The sequence below is a fragment of the Camelus bactrianus genome, chromosome 11, assembly GCF_048773025.1.
Source record: "Camelus bactrianus isolate YW-2024 breed Bactrian camel chromosome 11, ASM4877302v1, whole genome shotgun sequence".
Classification (NCBI taxonomy): Eukaryota; Metazoa; Chordata; class Mammalia; order Artiodactyla; family Camelidae; genus Camelus; species Camelus bactrianus.
The window spans coordinates 42,152,363-42,174,345 of NC_133549.1; the positions used below are offsets into that span (position 1 = coordinate 42,152,363).

Here is a 21,983-nt window from a genome sequence, read left to right on the forward strand (position 1 = left end):
TGAAGTCCAAGCATGGTGGAGGGTTAGGCCAAAATGCTAACTATGAATGTGTGTGCATCTGTATGTGATACTTACATATCTGTATCTATATTCCAAAGCCAACATTTAAAACTATTAACAGAAACCACTATTAATAGAAACTACTGAGGTTATTTTTTATTTTTAAATAGTTTTCCTCTCATTTCTCATAAATTCCTTGGCAAATATTCTATGTTGAAATCATACCTGAAAAATGAGCAAAGTTAAGATTTCAACGTGAGGAAAGGGACACATTAAAATAAAGGCAAGGTTTTTGGTATATACATTCATTAGTACCCAAATCTGTGCATGCTATTTATAGAGGCTCCAGTAACTAGCTTCCTGGCCAAAGGCAAGCTCTTTATATTATGATTTGTTACTTTCCTAATATAGAAACAACAGGAGCAGTGTTTGTGTAAAATGAGATTATAAATATGAAAGTAACAAATAAAACTAGTGATGAACTTGAACACTTGGGACCTACTCATAGGAAAAGCATCTTTCATCACAAGAAACCATTCTCCTTATCTGTGGCCTCAGCTGAGAGAAACAGCTATTTTCATAACCTCCCTAACTTCCCCCAATTCTCAGTGTAGGTCTTTGTAAATTATCAGATGAACCTTATGGTTAAGCCATTTCTCTATCTGGGGACAGAGGCAGAAGTAACCTGCTGAACAACAGAGATCACTTCTGCCTTTATCTATCTGGGAACTTTTACATCCTGCTTCCCAGGTGTGGGAATTTTTATGCTGTACCGTTTTACTCTATATCCTTAGAATCTTGCCCAGGGCAACACATCCAAAGAGTACATAATAAAAAGAGAAAATGAAGGAAAACAACAACAACAAAAAATCTTCACTTTAACACTTCGCTACAAATTGTATTCAGGGTGTGAATAAGAGACTCTACTGTAATAGAATGGAAGTTTTTATTTCACAAATGAAAAGGCAAAATATTGCTATTGAATTGACCATGAAGTCACATCTGAATTCATACCTTGCAGCTGAATTTTCTCAGTTCATCAATTAATTCCACTCAAAACAGACTAAGCCTCTGTCCGTGGAAGAAGTGTAGACCAGATTTAACCATGATGATGAAGATGGCTGGCAAGATTAAGCAAAGGAAGTGACTGTATTTCGAGTTCTTTTTCTTCTTGGAAATATTATCCATGGCATTGTGAGACTTAAAAACTGACTGTCCTGGCCAGAGAAGGTTAAAGCTGTATCACTGAGAACTGCAGACTATTCTTCTACCTTCATCCTGTGACATCCATGTCTCTCAGACAGGTCTGGCTAAACCAGAATATTCTTTGCAATAGCATTCAAAGTCCTTACTTGGGTCACATCTGTTACCTTTAGAGAATATTCTGAGCTAGAAAGAGAGGCTCCCATAGCAACAGAGGAATTTCTGCAACAGAAATAATAAAGGAACAGATAATTAATTATATAAGTTGTTAAATGATCCCCTCTACTGGCACTTCATCTCATAGGTTATTTCATGGCTCAAGAACAAGGACAGGTCAAGGACTCTGGACTGCCGTATTTGATAATTTTTATTCATTACTTGAAACATCTAGTAGCCAAATCTACCAGGTCGTATACTTGATTTTATATCTGGAATCGTAAATTCTAAGGCACTTGTTTCTTTTATATCTCACTTTCCCCAACTTATAAATAAAAATAATCAGTAACTATTAAATTATAGGAGTCCTCTCAAGTATAATAAAAAACATGTAACAGTTTAAATTCCTTTATAGCAATATAATTTCAAAATAACTGAGAGGAAACGTGAGGAAAGCCTTAAGTATAAAGGTAGGAAAGATAAACATGACTATGGCCCTTCCATCCTTATACCATAGTTATTAACTTTGCTAAAGGAAATCACAAATGAGTGGGCATACACCCATCTGACTCATTTGAAGCTTAGCTGCTGAATTTGTCTATTATTAACTGGTCTAAGTTCAGCAATGACTTAAGGATTTGAAGGTTAGCTTCTGTTCAGAAATGCCTGCATATTTAAGGCAGGATAAGAATCATTCTGCAGTTTAAAAACTTCAAAAATGACACAATACTTACATACTAATCACAACATTCCATTCAATAATCATGCCATCACCTAAGGTATTCCTATTTGGGGAAGTGAAGATTAATCTCATTCCTTTTTGTATGAGTCAAAGAATACATTTACCGAAACTTCATTCCTGAATCTCTGGCTGATCGAGCAGAACAGTGGAACTCTGTAGCACCTGAACCCTCAAGGATCCTTTGTAGGTTTCTTTCTGTTATGCCACCCCCTGTAGGAAAGAATAAGTAATACATCAAGTAGAATAGATTTTTGTATAAAATTTAATGAATAATATGATGGCTTTTGCTCTACCTGGAATCTCCATACTGAAATTTCTCACTGATTCAAGAATTACTCTCTCCTTACTAAGCTAGAATGAATTTAGAAAAAAACAATAAAAGACAAGATTATAGACTCTGGAGAACAAAAGATGAGGTCAAAGAACCTATATGAGAGAACCTTACATGACCGCTGGTTTATATAACAACACTACACATTATTGACTATTTATTTATTTATTATCTATTTTTTACAAACATTATCTCACTTAATTGTTTTCTTGAGCTAAGAAGATTTATCTAAATAATATTCATAGTTGGTAAAAAATCAAATAGTACATAAGAACATTTGATACAAGGCAGTAGTAGCCTCCTCCCTACCCATCTTCACCCTATTCCCATTCCTGAACTCGTAACCAGTTCTGTTACTTTTTCTGGTTGTTTTTATATCCATAACTTTACATGCTATGTTTATACCTTTTTATCTTGATATGTCAATTTTAGACACCATTTATTGACTTCTAACATAGAAGATAAGGATTAGCTTATCTGTATCACCCGCTTTCCTTCTCTCTTCCTCTTCCTAATACATTATTGACTTTAAAAAGGTTACTCTAAGGGCAAGGAAAATCACTGAGTGCTTTAGCCCTACTCCCCATCAAAGCAAAAAATAAAACAAAACAAAACAAAATGTAAGATAGACTTGAGGAAGAAGTTACAAAAGCGATGTCTCAGAAATGTGTCTCAGAGAACCTCTAAGGTTCTTTCTCTGACTCAGGATTTGATGAGCACACAGACTTCATTGGAAATGGGAATAATGCAAAGTGTCACACAGTTTATTTACTACAATATCAATTTTTTGTTTCATTTTATAGAAGAATCTGGTTCTACTTTGTTAAAAGTGCACAATCAAGTATTTTATGACTTATTTGTTTTGATGAATAATCTCTTAAATATCTGAATATAAAAAATCATATTCTGAATTGATACTAGATTATAAATATAAAATTAGTTTGTTCATTTTTTTATCCCTCTCTCCTAATTTATAGGATGTATTCAATAAATATTTTTAAATGACTTTAAAATATGTACTCTGTATCTCAAACTATTCAAGCTGCTTAAGTAATTTAATTTATACAGTTTTTCTGACTTACTAACTTTTTTTTTCTTAGTGGTACAGTAATATCAGTGAGCCCTAAGAAGCAGAAAGAACACAGAAGTCAGGTTTAGATTGGAATCCTGGCTTCACCACTGTAGCCCTTCACAGCTATGTGATCTTAGATAAGTTACTTAAATCCACTGAGCCTCAATTTTTTTTCACCAAAGAGGGATAATATTGCCTACTTCACCAACTTGTAAGGATTAAAATACAAATAGAAATTTCCTTCTAATAAATAACAAAATATCTAGCCACTGAAATATATGCTGCTCAGTCATCAGCAACTTTAGGACACAATACATTTTCCAAACACAGACTACACATCAGTTGGGACCTGAAAGAACAACTAGTTCAATATCTTCTCTTGATATATAAGGAAACCGGAGCCTGAATTATACTGTAAGCCTCATTATGAAAGTCCCTAGAGGGAAACTACTATGCTCTATTTATCTTCATATTTCCAATCAATTAGGCATTCAGGTTGACTTACCTAGAAATTTTTACTTTCCGGAACTCACTTACATGAAATTGTAATAATCGGTTTATAGAACTATTCGGTGAGCTCCTTAAGCAGAAGGATTACTTCCTATTCATGTCTGTGTTTTCACATCTACCTGGCATATAATTAGCATTTGGTAAAGTTTGTTAAATAATCACAAATATTTCTGTATATAACATCGTCTCACCTAAGACTGTATGCCTCCTGAAGAAGTAATTTCTTGTGTAACTCTGCATCCCAAGTAATGCCTTGCACATAGCAGATAACTTAATTACATATTAAGCAAAGGCAATCTTAAATTAATAATTGTTTAAGTCTGAGTATTAATTGTCAAGGCTAAATACATTTAGTCTTAAATGGAAATGCATCAAACTCAGTTAAGTCTCTTTAACATTCCCTGACTAATTGATTAAGGGTCTCAATTTGACAGGTAACATATACTTTCTATTTGCTTCTGTTTCAGGGACTTGTTACATGTCAAAGCTTTCCTAAATTTCTGACACTATCCCTCTGCCTGGCTTCTTTTTAAAAGCTGGCCTTTATCTTGCTATTTTGACCCCTGGTCAGTCCCGGCATTGTTGGTATTAAGACAACCAGACATTGTAGGCCCTCTGATTTGATGTAATATGAAGCATAGAGAATTAACCATGAAGTATTCCTACCAAAAATATTTAACCAGAATCTAAACAACCTATGATCTAACTAGCAATTTATAGGAAATACAGAGGTTAGGAAATACATACTAAGGAATATCAAAAGGAAACAATCTGATAAAACCAAAAATTAGGACACTTTACAAGGTAACTATTTCAAACCTTTTAAACGTCATTTTTTTTTTTAAGCAGAGAAAGAAAAGGAAAACTTCTATATTAAAAGATATTAAAGATAGATAACAACCAAGTACAATTCTTGTTCCTTGACTGGATCATGGTTTGGACATATGGACATATCAGCTATAAAAAAAACATTCTGGGTACAATTAGCGAAAGGAGGGTATTGACTTAGTATTAAATGGTATTAGGGAATTCATATTTATTTTGATAGATGTGATAACGGTACTGTGGTAATGGTAAAATGCCATTTTGTTTTTAGAGAAGTATAAAGATAAAATGTCACAGTGCCTTTAATTTAAATTTACAATATCTCAGGATAGAAAAAGATGAGACAAATGTGACAAAACATTAACAAATGAGCACGTGTGTATTCATTATTCTATCTTCTACTTTATTATATGTTTAAGAAGTATTTTAAAAATTTAGGTTGTCTTTATATGTGTCCTACTTTGATTCTAGGTCATCTTATCTAATTCTTTAGAAAGTATTCATTTCTAATGAGCCATTATTACTTAATTGATCTTACAGTTATCATCAGAAGTATATGATCCAACTGTTGTGGCCAGAAGGAAGAGTTTGATGACCAGAAATTTTCAGAAACTGAATATTATATTATAATATCCAGGGATATTACCTAAATGTTTGCTTACGCCTTGTCAACAACTAGGACTTTTGGCCCTAACATACTATAGCAGCATCATACTTGGTGTGCCTCACCAGAAATGAACATCTACACTCACAAAATTCTATACTATGGGAAAGCAAACATGGAGAAACTCCAATCTTTATTTGCTCCTCTCTGAGTTAAACCCTGCTAGAATGTTCTTTATATAAAGCTTTAAATTCTAGCACAGATCTCCCAATTTTAAAACATTTTAATCAAATTACATATTCTTTCCAAACACCATGTACTAATACTTTTCCCCATATTGTCCTGCCTCCTTTGCTCTTTCTTACTACAGTTCAATGTTATACCAGTAAATGGACAGATAAATAAATACCTGGCATTACCACAATCCTGCCTTTTGCCTGAAAAAAGAAAAAAATAAATAAGTAAATTTTAATATCCTTCTCTTAAATGGGATAATAAGGCAGTGAAAATGGAAACATAATACATTAAATTTATTAAATTACTACTAGTATCTAATTTTCAATAGATCTTTTCTATTTCTTTGGGATCTTAGGCAAATAAAATGTTCAGCATAGTAACTCTTTCTATCCAGAAAGGTGACTTTCTTGCATTGCTTTCAAGACTTGCACTATTATGAATATAAAGAATAGGAGAATAAAATATAAATACTAAATAATCACACCACCTTAAGAAAAGGCATTACTGAAAAATAATACTAATTCTGAGTTCTTGGTATGCGATGGGATGGAAGTAACTGAATATAAATAAGATTTCAGCATAAAAGAAAGAGCATAGCATAACTGTAAACTACTGAAAAAAATCTATTCAAATTCTGTATCCTCAACTAAATTCCATAGCTTATTATACCAATTTAACAAAACCATAGGTCCATTTCACTCATATTAAGAAATAAAATGACTACATGAATTGATTTAATTTCTGATAATTCTGGAAGATAGGTATTGAAATTTCCTTACTTTTATTCCATTTTTGTCACAGTCTCTAAATAAATTTTGGTGATATACTCAGTATCACTGAAAGTCAAAAGGAAATCACCCCTTTACAAATGTATAGAACTACTAGCAGTAGGTAGGTAACATTGACAGGATAAAAATAACATTATGTCAAGCTCAATAATTTGCAAAATAAAACCCTGATCAAATTGATCTTTCATGAAAGTGTTTATCAAATATCACTTTACTCACTCCTTCATCCATCTAACAAATATTTATTAAGTGCCTACCATGTACCAAGACACTGTTGTAGGCATGGGGACTATAGTGATTAAAGGGGTCCAAAATACAACACTGTGGCACAAAAATTATTTTGAGCTGAAGGCATTTGAGTTCCTGAAATTCCTGATCTGCCTAAAAGCAGAGTCTCCCAAAAGAAATGAAAAAGAATTTAACTGTCATAAACCTCACCCTGGGAGCAACTCATTAGCATCACACCCAAAAAGACATTGTCATAAAACTATCCTATCTCCCGACTATTCTCCTAAGGATCCACTAGTCTCTCCAACAAACTCATTTGTTTTCCCATAATGCCCTTTCTCCTTCTACTTCTAAGTTCCTAAGTGCCCTCTTCCTGTCTCTTCTTCATCTGTTAAGATGGTACATAAGCCCCAAATTCTAAGCACCTCTTTGAGTTACATTTCTTTGTGAACTCTTACACATACATAAATACATGATTACAATCTTTATTTCCTACTAATCTGTCTTTTGTCAGTTTAATTCACAGGCCCTCAAATACTGAACCTAAGAGGGGAAAGAATAAGTTCCCCCCACCTTACATGGTGAACAAGAAAAAGTTCCTACTCTCATGTTCAACATGTTCAAGGAAAACAGACAACAGATAGGTATGTTTATATAATAAAATTTCAGGAAGCAATATGTACATACAATGTAAAACATAAAGCAAGTCAATGAAATAGAGAGTAAAAGGGAGGGGGAGATTTCATATTAAATTTCACAAAATTTAATAATTGTTAGAGAAATAAGTGAAACAAGGATGTTTAGTATCCTCAACTATACTAAAGCAAAGTACCCACAAAACTAAGTAATTATTATCTAGAAAGTTGAAATGATTTTAGGAGGAGAAAAAAGCCATATTTAACTGTTCCTTCTAACTGAAAGTTTTCCAAAACATGGACAAATGTTTAAAAAGATGAATTCTATCACTGTTTTTTTGGCCTTCTGTAAAAAATTACTTAGAACTACATGGTTACCTAAGGCTATCAAAGTGATTCAGCAATACAGAGCATTTAAAAAGTGTCAGATTTTGTGCTGAAGTGATCCACAACTATTCCAGGAGGTAGCTGCTATCATTAAGCTAACTTTGTAGGTGAGGACATTGAAGTTTAGTAAATTAAGTAAATTTAGTTTAGTAAATTAATTAAATTTAGAAAATTAAGTAAACTGCCCAAAGTCACTGTTAATACATGGCAAACCCAGGATTTAAATACAGACTTTTCTAATCCCAAATCCTATGCTTTAACCAGTATATTATACTGCTTAGGTAATTGCTTAAAGAAGTAAAGTTAGCATAATCTCACTTATCTGTGGAATGTAAAAAAGTAAAACACAGAGAAGCAAAGAATAGAATGGTGGTTACCAGGGGTGGGGAAGTGAAGGAAATGGTATACAAAGTTGCTGTTAGGTAGGATGAATAAGTCTAGAGATCTAATATACAGCATGATGACTATAGTTAATAATACTGTATTGAATACTGAAAATTTGCTGAGAGTAGATTTCAGGTGCTTTCATCACACACACACACACACACACACACACACACACACACACACACACAAATTAACTATAGGAGCAGATGAGCTTGACTGTAAACATTTCATTCTGCATATGTATATCAAAAAAACCTTCCTGCCAACCAATGATTAATCCACAAATCTCTCACACACAGATATTCTGAAATGCAATAAATGGCCATGATAATTATTTTCTACTCCATACTGAGTAACTATTTTAAAATGGAAACCTGATTCATCAATTCTTTTTTAAAACTGTTCAGACTTTCCCAGTGCACTAAGAATAAAATACTAACTCTAAAATAGTTTTCAAGGCTCTCGACAGTATTTTCACATTCAACATTATAGTCATTCTTCAGTATCTTAATAAGTTGTGCTCATTTTTGTTTCCAGGTCTTTGCATACACTATTTCTTCTTCATGGAGCATCCCCTCAACTCTCCCTCTCTCCACCCTCTTCCGTTTTACATGGATGACTCCTAATCATCCTTCAAATGAGTAAGACATTGCAGTGTGGGTGTCTTTTCTTCTGGATAGCTAACTACTTGCCAATCCCTGTCCCTCAAATCAGGACTTGATTCCTCTCCATAGTGCTCACACAGTACTTTTTTTTAATAGCACTTTATTAAAATTGGCTGCTCTATTAAAGGTGCCTGCTGTGCACTAGTTTGTAAGGGCAGTGAATACACACACATACACACACACACACCCCTTGGTCACCACCATAGTGCAAATGCCCTGCACTTAATATACACCTAATAAATATTTATAAAATCAGTAAGTTCCAAACTAGAAAAATTCATCAAATCCTTAGATAAAATGTCTGAAAATTATTTTCATGGCTGCAGAATAGTGAACATGAGCAGATGTCTACACAAAAACACTAAACAATATTATTAATAACAGAAGTAATAATAATAACAACACTAACATGTATTAAAATCTATTATATATCAAGCAGTCCGCTAAAGCTCTTACCAAGAGCCTTATCTTATCTCTTATATTATCTCTTATCTCTACCAATCCTACTTTATCTCTACCAATCCTCAGAGCAACACTATAAAAGAAGTATTAAACTTATCTCAATTTAACACAGGAGAAAACAGAGGCTTAAAGGCTGGTAATCTACTCAACATTACATAGCAAGTGTCAAACTTGAGTCTCAAATCCAGAACTCTCTTATCTCAAAATCCATACTCACTAATGCCTTTGGACTGGTGTCAGAAAAACACAGACATACTACAACTACAAAGCCATCTTCTGAGTGCTCTACAAATGATGCTAATTTGCAAGGGGAAATCATACAAGAGAAAGAATATATTTCCTCCTGTTGTGACAGATGGGGAAATAAGAGAGAAAAAAACAGGTTTAGTTTTAGAATTTACCTCCAAATGAAAATGTCCTCAAATTTTATATGGGATCCCCTGACTATACATAGGCTAATAGTAAGAAGATGTGGCTTAAACTATGCGATGCTGATGACAGAAAAAAGATAAAACTTGCTGTAGTTATCCAGATTAGATCAGCTATTTAGGCACTGTCTACAACTTGATCTTGAGCCTTGGTTACTAAAAATACTCATGGGAAAGAAATAAAAATTATATAAATGTTACTGCCTGCATGCTACAGAATTACCACAAGGTCAGTAACATGTAGTTTCACAACCTAACTGAACAACACAATATCAGGAGAAGCCACACCAGCCTTAGGAAGAAAGGAAAGAAATAACGTGTACCTGATCTATGAGCCGCTTTATTAGGGGTAGCCCTTCTAGTGCCGAACTGTCACATCCACTGGTCAATACTCGTTCAAATCCCAAAGTTAAGAGGGTCTCTAGAGCTGCCATTGGATCATGAACCATGTCAAAGGCTGAAATAAATAAAACTGACTTGAATTTTGAACAGATTTTTCTAATATAGAGCTTTCCACAATGCAGTATACACACAGTGGTGTGCTGGACCTAACCTGTCCTGCTTGCAAGAGCCAATAGTTAAATATTCAGGAATTTTGCATCATGATTGTTAATCCATTGGGAGCCTAAAATCAGTCAAGGTGGCAGTATTTAAACCACAGAAATCAACAAATGCTACAAATCAGGGCTCCTTTTTCCTGAGAACCAGTTTACTAGCACACCACAGTGTGCACACCATCAGTAGTATGCAGTTATTTTAATGGTACACATTTGAACAGATCATTTACTTACATGCAGGTTAGAAGTGAAAAGTTTTCATTTTTCATTAGTTATGAAGTTTCTCTTTAAAATAAATTTCCTTAAGATTTTAAGAAAATTATTAAATAAATCTGTATAGGAAGCACTCAGATATGGTAAAACTGTAAATGTGATAAGCAAGTGATACCGATTTGGGAATATCTGCTCTAAGGTTTCAGACAAACAGGACAGAATGAAAATATTAAACTCACTAGTTCTAGAAAAGGCCTTGGTTCATTCTCAATATTGACTAATATTTTGTACTAATTCATTTACCACCTGTACTCAAAGCTTATAGTATAAGGATAGTTTTTTACGACAGACTATATGAAGTTTCCTACTTTCTAAGACAATTCTCTTCTCAAACAAAACTATTTCTGTTTTGGTTCTCAGCACTGCTACATGATACACAAGTGCCAACATATGGTGGATTTGGTGGTAGACCCCTTCCTTTCACCCTTCAGGGCATGTAGGCAGCTAAACCTACCACAGAGGATTTTCCTCTTTTGGTGGCAGCACCTTCCTACCAGTGATTACACTATCACAGTGTCTCGTTAAAAACATGAGTGAAAAAAAAAAGTGGAATCCAGGACAATATAAAAATTTTAAAATATGAAAATATTTTTGTTAAATTTATTGAAGGAAAAGAACAGGTGTCTGAAATGATTCTCAGTTTAAAGTTTAAGAACAGAAAAATATATTCTATATGATGGGTTTATTTTGAATTATTTAGCACATCAAATTTTAAACTATATATTTTTCAGGTAAATGTCTACTAATTTAAATTATTTCATATTAAATTTTTTTTTTGTCTAGCCTCACATTCTGACTTTTAAGTGATCTAACATCTTTTAGTTATCTCTAGTTTATGAGAAGTGTTGCTAAAAAGCAAGCTAAGAAAACAGTTTTCTGGTGATACCATTCATTTCAAAAAGAAACAATGATAAATGCTTTATACGTAATTTCTATAAATGGATGCAAATCCTAGTGTCCACTCTTATCCTAATCTTTGAATGTTGACTCAAAAAGAGAAAAATATTCAACAATTTCTCATCCATATCAAGTCAAAAAAGTTGAAGACTTCTTTCTTTCCATGTGCAATAGCAGTGCTTCTAGAGGCAAAATTCATACTTGTTCCTCCATTTTACCAATGCAGGCAAAAGTGTATGAAAATTATAACTGCCAGATTTAGAGACAGGAAATATTTTTTATGTAAAATTATCAGATACTTTTTAGAAATCATTCTGATGTAGACAAGCTATCAATAATGTAAAATAATTTTATGCACTATAGTGAACATCTGTTCATTAACTAGCCAGCATCCATTTCTTCTCTCCTTCTTACTAATAGTATCCAGTTCTTTATCAGATATCCATTCCCTCTCTGCCCACGAATCTCATGTTCATCCGGGAAAGCTGACCTCACTCCTAGCTCCAGGAATGACATTGTCTGGCTTAAGCCAAGCAGTACACTTCAATTCACTGGCCATAGTGATTTATTCTTTTTGGGATCACACAGGACCTTAGATAATCTAGTAAAAATGAATCTCAGGATTCTTGCTTGGAATGCTGTGAATGGAAGGCTACACATATCCGTAGGCAATGCTTACTCTCTATTCTATCACACCAACACTGCCTTCCACTTTTAACAACTTTTCATAACTAAAGCTTCATATTTTCTAGAAATTGTGCATCTCTAAATTTACAACTGTTAGTCCCAAGAGCAGTATATAGAAACCAGTAGGTTTCTATACTGTAACACCATAGAATTGTATTCTATAAAAAGGTTGTAGCATTTGGTGAAATCAGAAAACTGACACCGTTCAACAGAACTTCTAAAATGGAAATGACTCACCTCGGTGGAAAGTGACTGGCAGAGGACGGCAAAGAGCTATAAAGAGAAAGTCACATAACAACATGAATGAAGATCATCACTGATTACTAAGTATAGGATTCTCCATATTAGATGGCAGTTTTTTATACTTTCCTCTCCTAAGTGAAGACAGTGAACTAAAATAATAATAAAAAAATATGGCAGCCTTCCAAATTCAAAAGTCCTATGTTTCCATTAATCTTTGGTTTTCATATTTTAAAAATGGTCATCTACTCTTTAGAGGTACCAACTGAAAAATCATATGATCTGGCAACTATAAGGACAGCATTACATCTATTACTTACCACTCTGAGAATCTTCAAGAAATACTTTGGCCTAGTAATACAGGTAGATTGGTTCTGTCCTCTCTGCATGTCCCCATCCTCACCAACTATAATAGCTTTTGAGGTTTTTGATGCTGTGATTAAAGGAATCAAGGTAAACTTCCCTTGAACTCTACAGGAACAGTAGCAGAACCAGATCTGTAATAACTGAAGAAAGTCAGGAGGGCTATGCCACATACAATCTCTGCCCAAAACATCTAAATAACTACTGTTTAAAGCAGGTTAGTATAAGTGCCTGCAGGTGTAACTAGAAAGTCAGTTCTGTGATTGCATTCTTCTGTATTGGCAGTATTAAATGCAATCATTATCAGAGGCTTTTTGGTCTCAGGTATAAAGTCTTACCCACAAGGGACATGCACAGTTCTTTGTCAATGTGTCCATCTTCAGTCAATGCCCCAAATACCAAACCATCAGCACCATAAAGCTTGGCAAGGCGAATGTCAGCCTTCATCACCTCAACTTCGCGATCTGAATATAGAAAATCACCTCCGCGTGGCCGAATCATCACAAAAACTGGGATCTGGACATACTGCTTCACTACTTGAAGGACACCTACGAGAACAGGGAGCAGACTAATTAAAATTCAAACGTGAGCTAAAAGCTCAATGAGGTCAATAAAATAGTATTTATTATTTATTGATCTTTTACATTTGCTCTGGTGTATCACTTCTATAAGAAAGTGATACACTTTCCTGACAGAGGAAACCACAGAAAGGTGAATCTAAAGGGAAAGGGGACACTGAAATGAAAAATGTATATATTAGTAGAAGTTAAGTAATAAGAAAATCAAGGGTGAAAAAGAACAATTTAGAAAACAGAAGGAAGTTACTGCATTTTAAAAGCTCTTGTCAGTTGACTCAACAAAATTATTTTACTGCTATGTAAATTTGAAAGTGTAATAACTACCAGATTCAATGTTTTGATAGTGTATTTCCTAAGTGTATTTCTGGTTTCTCCTTTCTAACTGATTACAGTTCTATTTAAAACTTACTCTAGAGATAGTTATATAGTTCTAAAGTTTATGATCCCTTAATGGACAAAGATATTTAGCAAAGTCTTTTTTTTATAAGAGATATGTAAAAGGAAGCAAACTTGAACTTATTTATGGCTAGCTCAGAAACCCTCAATAGTAGAAGGTCTGTAGCAAGCACCATTAGTGGTTACCTATTGTGAATTTACTTCTTCCTCCTTGCTACAAGGAAGCTACAAGCTAGGGAAAAGAAGTAAATCCCAATTTTGTATAGGACAGCAATATGTCCAACACCAAGCAATGAATCATGATTCCTGTTGAAAAAAAGACTGCACTCAAATTACAGATATGTTCTAGGTATTTCACAGAATGACAAGGGAATGCCCTCCTTTAGCAAGCCATGTCCAAAGGGCCACTGCAAATATAAATATAGTAAATATAGGAGTCATAGATTCACATACGGACTTCTGCTTTTGACTGAGACAGAGTAACAAGAACTTTATTTACCCTTCCACCTATAAAACCAAAAAACAGACAAAATATATGAAATAATGGTTTGCAAGAGATTGGATGTCAAGCAATAAAGGATAACTATGCCTTAGAGATGGGAAACAAATGAGGTGAGCTCTCTGAATGACCGAGATTACTACCATAAGAGTTTTCCAGGCCACAGCATATGGAGGGGGAATCCAGGTGGAGCCTAGAGAATACTCTGAGTTGAGGAGACCAAGCTGAGAGCTCAGGAAGACCAAGTGGCTAAAGTTCACAGGAGAGAACAGCAGGGAGGAGAAAAAGAGAACTCCGGAGATATGCAGAGAACATCCTTTTAATATTCAGTTGAGTACTGATTGGTGTATGCATACAAGGAAACTATACAAGACCAGGGAAAGATTCACTGAAAAGAAGTATCCACCAGCCAGGTAGGAAAACTCCAAGACTCTTGGGGCACACTCTTGTAGAGTACACAGAGAGAATAATTAGCTCTAGACTGACCACTGTTCCAGATCTGCCTAACAAATTTTAAAAATAAGATCCAAAAGGAACAAACTATTTCCAAGCAACCTAACTGCTCAAGAGTATTTACAGGAATACAAAAATATCCAGTACCCAACAAAGTAAAATTCATAATGTCTTGTACACAATGAAAAATTATCAGGCAGGAAAGTTAAGATGCACCATGAGGTGACAAATCAATCAAATGAAACCAACCTAGAACTGATACAGATGTTAGAATTAGCAGCCAAGTCATTAAAATAGCTATTATAACTTTATTCTCTATGCTTTAAAACGTTAAGAAATGACATAGGAGATAAAACAACAAACTCAAACATCTAGGGATGAATACTACAGTGTGTGAGATGAAAAATACATTAGGCAGGATTAACAGCTATTAGACATAGCAGAGAAAAGATTAATACACTTGAAAACAAAGCAATAGGATCTATGTAAAATGAAACATAGATTTTTTTTTAAAAAAAGAGTAGTTCATCAGTGAGTTGTGGAACAACTTCAAGCAGCCTAATGTGTAAGTGAAGTCTCTTAAGGAGGGAGTAGATGACACTGAATGCTGAAAAGCTTCCAAATGTGATGACAAGCATAAATGCATATGTCCAAGAAACATGGAGAAAACTACACTCATGTAGAACATAATCGAGTTGTTCAAAACCAAGAATAAAGGAAAAAATCTTAAAAGTAACAGAGAGAAGAGACAAATTACATAGAAAGAACAAATGTATGGATGATAACAGATTTTTTTGTCAGAAACAATACAAGCAAGACAACAGTAAAGAAACATCTTTAAAACCCTGAAAGAATAGAACTGTCAACTTGGAATTCAACACTTAGCAAAAATATCTTTCAAAAATGGGGAAAGATGTTTTCAGATACACAAAAGCTAAAAGAATTCATCGCTAGCACACTTGTACAACAAAAAATGTTAAAAGAATTACTTCAGACAGAAGGGAAATGAAATCAGATGGAAATATAGATCTATTCAAAGAAATAAAAAGCACCAGAAATGGAAACTACACATGGGTAAATACGATTGTTATCTTATCCTTTCAATCCATTTAAAAGGTAACTGTCTCTTTAAACAAAAATAATAACAATGCAGTGTGAAGTTTTTAACATATATAAAAGCAAAATGCATAACAAAGACTTGGGGGCAGGGGAAATGAAAACAAAAATCAATATACAAGGATGGAAAGATTAAAAGAAACCCGGTCCTTAATATTACTGTAGAGCATATAAACATATTAACAGTAACTTAGTCTCTTAACTTTTTGACATATAAGGGAAAAAAACATCTATTTCATCACATCTTTGAAAGACAAGTTTATATGCAACCATAAACATTTCTATACCTATGGATATTTGTATACATGTGGATACATATTCTATATATATGGATACACAACATCCACGGCAAAGTTAACATGCTAGTAACATTAGTCAAGGATCCCAATGAAACAGATTATCAATTGTGTCCAAGCTCCTTAAACTCCTATAAGAAAATCTGAAAAGTGAACACTTACCCATGCTGGGTGTGGTTCCCCCTTCTAATAAGCCAGAACATAATTCAATGCGACCAGCACCTGTAATAAAAAAGCATTACTCTGCACAATAAATTTTTGTAATTTAAAAATTAAGAAAAAATTTGAAAAGTATTGCTCAAAAGTCATTGTCCAAAATCAACTCTTATTGAACAGCAAACCTAACATTTTTTCTAAATATAAAACAAAGAGTCTTAGAAACCGTCTGAGAGACATTAAAATACAAAACTAGAGTAAAATTCTATTTTCAGTCCCAACTATATTCTGTAACCCATATTGTGTTATTGATAGTCAAAGTTAAGAGTTTATTTAAGTTAAAATTTTGTATTATACAGTTGCCTCTTTATGTACATGGAAGTGACTCAGAATAAAGAAGTTTGTGGATTAAACACAATGGCATACTGACTTTTCATTGCTAAGAAAATAGCAATCTTTTCCAAGAGAGCCCTTATTACTTTTAAGTAGCTTAAATCAAGATAATTTTAAGAATAAGAAAATACTGAAAGCAAAAGAACTACAGACTACAGTTCATATCAAAAGGTCTCAGGAGCCAGCTTGAAGAGGTTCCTACCAGTCAAAGACAGGATATTTTAAGCATCAGTAAGAAGAATCACTATGTTTAAAGCTAGGTTCATAATGATAAAACAATACATTGGAAGACAGAGAACAAACTCATTATCCCCAAAATCAGTAAATAACGGAAAAGAAGCAAGGGTTTATCCTGCCTTTCTTGTACAAACTAAACTTCAGTATAACCAAACAGTTGATGAGAGAAAGGTTTTCTTTATAGAAGTATACTAACACATGAAAAATAAATTTTAGACTTAATATAGCACTATTTTGCAAACCCTACTAAAATATGCATTGTTAAAATTATTATAAAGGATGGATCAGGAAACCTTATAAAGGATGAATCAGGCTGGCTATATTTGAATCTGCTGATCAATCTTAATATTTCTAAAACAGAAAAAACTAAGACGTTACAGCCTCCTGATGTGATGTAACAGGGAGTATATTATCTATAGAGTAGTCCTATAAAAAACTGAAACCTGAATCTAATTAAGCCTTTTGGTTAACAAACTTTACAGGAAATACAGAAGTCAGAGGAACATATTAAATAACACTACATGTATAATCAGCAAAATTAAGAATGTGGAATATGTTAAAAGATGAAAGTCACAGTTTCTTTAACATATTATAAGGAAAGGAAAGCAAAAAGAAAAGGGAAACTTATAGATTGAAACAGACACATCAAACAAATGAAATATTTAGAACTTGATTTAAAGTACAGTAAAACAAAACTGTGTGAGCCAATTGGGGAAATCTGAAAACTGACTGGATTTTTTGATGATATGAAGAAATACTATTATTTTTTAAAGATATGTTAGTTACATTATTATTTTTTAAAGAGCTCTTATCTTTTAAAGATACTGAAACATTTGAGGATGAAATGACATGATGTCTGGGATTTGCCTCAAAATAATTTGAGGAAGAAGGAGAGGGAAGGCAGGAATATAGATCAGGGGTCAGCAAACTATGGCCCACAGGCCAAAGGCCCACACCTCTGTTTTGTTATGGCCGGCAAGTTTAAAATGTTTTTGTGTCTTTTTAAAAAATAACATCTTCATTGATATATAATTCACATATCATACAATTCACCCATTAAAAGCGTGCAATTCAATGGTTTTTAGCATACCCCCAGAATTTTGCAACCATCACCACAATCAATTTGAGAACATTTTCATCACCCCGAAAAGAAACCTCACACCCTTTTGCAGTCACTGCCCCTTCTCCCCATGCTCTTCACTCCTAGGCAACAACGAATAATTTACTTTCTGTCTATATAAATTTGCCTATTCTGGACATTTCATATAAATCAAATCATACAATATGCTGTATTTTCCGACTGCTTTATTCCACTTAGAATAATGTTTCAAAATTCATCTATGTTGTAGCTTGTATCAGTACTTCATTCTTTTCTATTGCCAAATTAAGAATGGTGTTTACATTTTCAAAGGATTATTTAAAAAAGCAAAGAAGAGTATATGACAAAGACTAAATGTGGCCAGCAAAGCCAGATATATATACTACATTGCCCTTTACAAAAAGTTTGCTCACCCCCAATATAGATGAAAGATTGCCACGTGCTGAAAACAACTGAAGCAGAGCAATAGGTACGTGGGGATTCATCACATTGGTCTCTCTACTTTTGTATATGCTTGAAATTTTCCAAAATAAAGTTTAAAAATGTTTCTGATCCTGAGGTGATGGGAATTTCTATGCTTCCAATTAAAGCAGGTTCAGGGTGCAAAAGAAATCTCAAGGTAAAATATATGTTTAAAAAAAAATAAAAGTCTTGATGAAAATGGCAACAAATCTCTAAAATCAATGGTTTGAAACAAATTAAGTCTTTGCTAAGTTGGTTAGTGAGCACTATTGTAGATACTTGACTCAAAATGTGACTTACTGAGGGAATAAGATCAGAAGATCATAATTTCCCAGGAGGTTTTCTAGTTAGTTAGTTGTTTTCAAAAGGATTACTGTGATCCTTAGAGATCACAAAGGTTCTGAAGGTCAGTTCACAGGATTCACTTTCAGACTCTTAAAAGGACAGCTGACTGTCATTCATTCTCTAATTCTCTTACCTCCTCTTTCTGCATTTATAGCTGACTCCACTGAATCAACACACACTTCCATGAGAAATCCATTTGCTGCTCCTAAAATACATGGAGAACAACACAATTTCATGATGGTGCTATCCATCCAGACCAATCTACCACAAATATTTCACATTTTGCTGCCAAAATCTAAACGTCCAATAATAGCAAAGTAGATAAGTACACTAGGGCCATAAATACCGTATTAATTATTAGCGGGATGTCTCTGGACTATGAAATTAAAACATAGACATATGTATAAGAAATTACACTGAGAAAAATATGCACTGAATGCCAAACTTGCTAAAACACAAACTTCATCACCATATTCCAGGTCAAGATTCTTTCAATGCTTTTCAATTCTGCCTGCAGAATATGCTTAAACTCCTTCATAAGGAATGCGTGTTTAAGAGCAGGGATGGACTTCAAATCCTGGTCTCACAAATTATTTGTGTGATTCTAGACAAGTTATTTAGCCTAAGTTTCCTGTAAAACAGAGTAGGTTTTAGTACCTACCTCAGAGTGATGAGGATAAAGTGAGGTAATTCATGTAAAGTGCACAGTACCCACTAAGTGTAAAAAAAGTATTAGCTATCATTCATTAACTATACATTATTTCTTCTATATGCCTCTAGCTTCCTCTAATCCCCAACTCTGATCTTGCTTATGCCAACTCATCATTCCTCAGTGCTTCTAGCTTTATCTTTACTTCTTTTTCTTTTTTTTTTCTTTTAATTGAAGTATGGTCGATTTACAATATTGAGTTAATTTCTGGTGTACAGCATAGTGACTCAGTTATGCATATATATATAGCTATTCTATTTCAGATTCTTTTACACTATAGGTTATTACAAACTATTGAATATAGTTCCCCGTGCTACACAGGACCTTGTTGTTTATCTATTTTGTACGTAGTAGTTTGCCAGCTCTATCTTTGAACACTAAGGTCTTCCAAGGCTCATATCAAATCACATTTCCATGATGTTTCCTCTCTCCCAAAGTAGGAAATTGTACCTCTCTTTTTCGAACTCATATAACTCTTCATAAGCTACATGTTCCTCTTTAAAACAATTTGTATCTCTTTAAAACACTAATTATTTTCTATCTCTTATTATTATTTATGTAGATAAGTGTCTGATCACTCTTACTTGATCTAAAGTTCTTAAGTAAGGTCTGTATGTAAGAAATCTTTATTATTGCCCACAATAAGCACATTATCTACCATGGTACACTGGAGTCACAAAAAGATTTACTGAAGGCTGAATAATTACAAATTTATAAAAAAATTCATGTATTTACATTAAAGAGTGTGCTGAAAACAGAGTTTTGAGTTTTTTCTGTAAGTTAAGAACAGACGTTTTTTTAAATTAAGAATACTGAATGCATACTTCAGGCAGTAATACCTAAAAGAATGTTCACCACATACTGGTAATGGTTACTACTAGGTGGTGGGATTTGAAATTACTTTTACTTTCTTCTTTTTACTTTTCTATATTGCTTAATTTTTTCCTACCCAATATTGATTTTATAGTTTTTTAAATCGATTTTTAATTTGAAAAACAAAGATCTATCATTTGCTAACAGCAAACTGCAACTGCCTCATTTATTTTAAAGACGACTCAGTGCATTTAGCCAACAGCACTACATTAATTCCATGAGTTTCCTGATAGCCACTCACACTAGCTGTCAGATCAATCTACCTGGGCAGTGCTGCAGGGGTACCATTTGCCTCACATAAGGAAAGACCACGCCCAGGAGAGAGTGGGATGCACACAAAAGGCAATGACAGACGGCAGAGTAAGGCAGTTGTCCTAAGAAATGAAGTTATTTGTAGGGATCAAAGGAAGTTATTTGTAGGGATCAAAGAAGACGGTATCTGTTTGGAGCAACAGTACCTTTAGTGTAGCAGTCCAGTCAGCTCTGGACTAGGGGTCTTTCAGAGTCTGTGCAGTGAAAATTATTTTCATAATAACACTAAGACTTTATTTGCCTTTTTTCATTGTCATTCTGTCACAAGTAGAGGGGAGTTTGGGGGAGGCTACCTGACATGTCAGATTGAATGCAAAAGCAGGTGTAAGAATTCCATTAAGCCAGATATTAAATAGATCTGCAAAGATATAAAACATTGGCACTCATCTTACTATTTTTTGTTTAGGAAAATAATGATTTTTCGTTAAAAATGTTATGTGTGTTAACAAGTAGTGGGTTTATTATGGGATTTTGTTCTAGTTAATAAATGATTTTTAAGCTTCTGTTTTAATTTCTAAACATGGCCAATACCTATGGATTTAACTTACATAAATTAAAAGCCTTTTGAGTTTCCCAACTTTTAGGAGGGTAAAGGGGGTCCTGAGATAAAAACGCTGGTTTGGAGGAAGCAAGAGTTCACAGGGGAGCGACCTGCCAAATTCCCTAGCACCTGCCATGCCAGAAAGAACTCGGGACTTGTGGCAGCCAAGCTCTGCCACTTGGTAGCAGTATGGCTTTAGGGACAATCCCCACCCCGCCGTAGTGACCACAGGTCCCCACAGGTTAAGCAGTGTGGTCAGTACTCGACACTGAACCATCACAGCGATGCCGTAAGAGGGGTACTGGTATCCTCGTGTGGAGATGGGAAACCTGAGAATAAACGAAGTTAACTAACTTGAACGCGGTCGCATGACAAGACGTGGTGGCGCCGGGATTCGAGTCTACACATCTGGCTACGAAGCCAGGGAACTCTCTCCACCAAACCCCAGGTTTCCACACGTTCAAAGCCGGAATGTCAGAATTATACAGCGCGGGGGGTGCTGCGAGGAGCAGGCGAAACTACTCCCGAGGGAAATCGCGATTAATCCACTGGCCAGAACCCCCGCCGGCCCGGCCCGCCCAGGCCTGCGCCCAGGAGCGCAGTCTGCCGACCGCCCCCTCCCCGCCCCCTTCCGCACCGGCCTTTCCGGACGGTATTCGCGCCCGTTTCCGCTCGGAGGAGGCTCCCTGCCTCTTCATGCTCCACGCGTTCCTCTTGCGCGCGTCTTCGGTTTCCACTCAAGAGTCTGGGTTCCGGCGCGCGCGACCAAAACAGCGCGTCCCCGAGGCTGCGCGCGTCCCTGCGCGTCCCCGTCCATGCCCCAGCAGCCCTTGCGACAGCT

At 34.7% G+C, this 21,983-nt stretch overlaps 1 protein-coding gene across 4 annotated transcripts; it reads right to left on the bottom strand.

Annotated features, from left to right (window-relative positions):
- Positions 1-927: 927 nt before the first annotated feature.
- CUTC (cutC copper transporter) lies at positions 928-21,978 on the bottom strand. Of its 4 annotated transcripts, none has more exons than XM_010971061.3 (9): positions 21,780-21,978; positions 18,841-18,912; positions 16,178-16,237; positions 13,160-13,225; positions 12,312-12,347; positions 9,984-10,117; positions 5,853-5,880; positions 2,206-2,311; positions 928-1,425 (listed from the first exon to the last, which is right to left on the bottom strand). In XM_010971061.3, the coding sequence occupies exons 1-9, from the start codon at positions 21,838-21,840 to the stop codon at positions 1,311-1,313; spliced, it is 678 nt and encodes a 225-aa protein (XP_010969363.2). In that variant the 5' UTR covers positions 21,841-21,978; the 3' UTR covers positions 928-1,310. The 4 variants fall into 4 exon arrangements, 2 of the variants coding, with proteins under 2 accessions (XP_010969363.2, XP_010969362.2); XM_010971060.3 differs by having other exon boundaries at positions 13,016-13,225; XR_012510178.1 differs by lacking the exon at positions 928-1,425 and adding an exon at positions 2,395-2,452 and having other exon boundaries at positions 2,242-2,311; positions 13,016-13,225.
- Positions 21,979-21,983: the final 5 nt, after the last annotated feature.

Coding starts and splice junctions, on each gene's coding strand:
- CUTC (XM_010971060.3), bottom strand. CDS start 21,840: ATGAAGAGGCAGGGAGCCTCCTCCGAGCGGAAACGGGCGCGAATACCG. Junction 16,238..18,840: donor TATAAATGCAGAAAGAGGAG/GTAAGAGAATTA, acceptor TTTTTATTACAG/GTGCTGGTCGCATTGAATTA. Junction 1,426..2,205: donor GATTCAGGAATGAAGTTTCG/GTAAATGTATTC, acceptor TTTCTGTTGCAG/AAATTCCTCTGTTGCTATGG.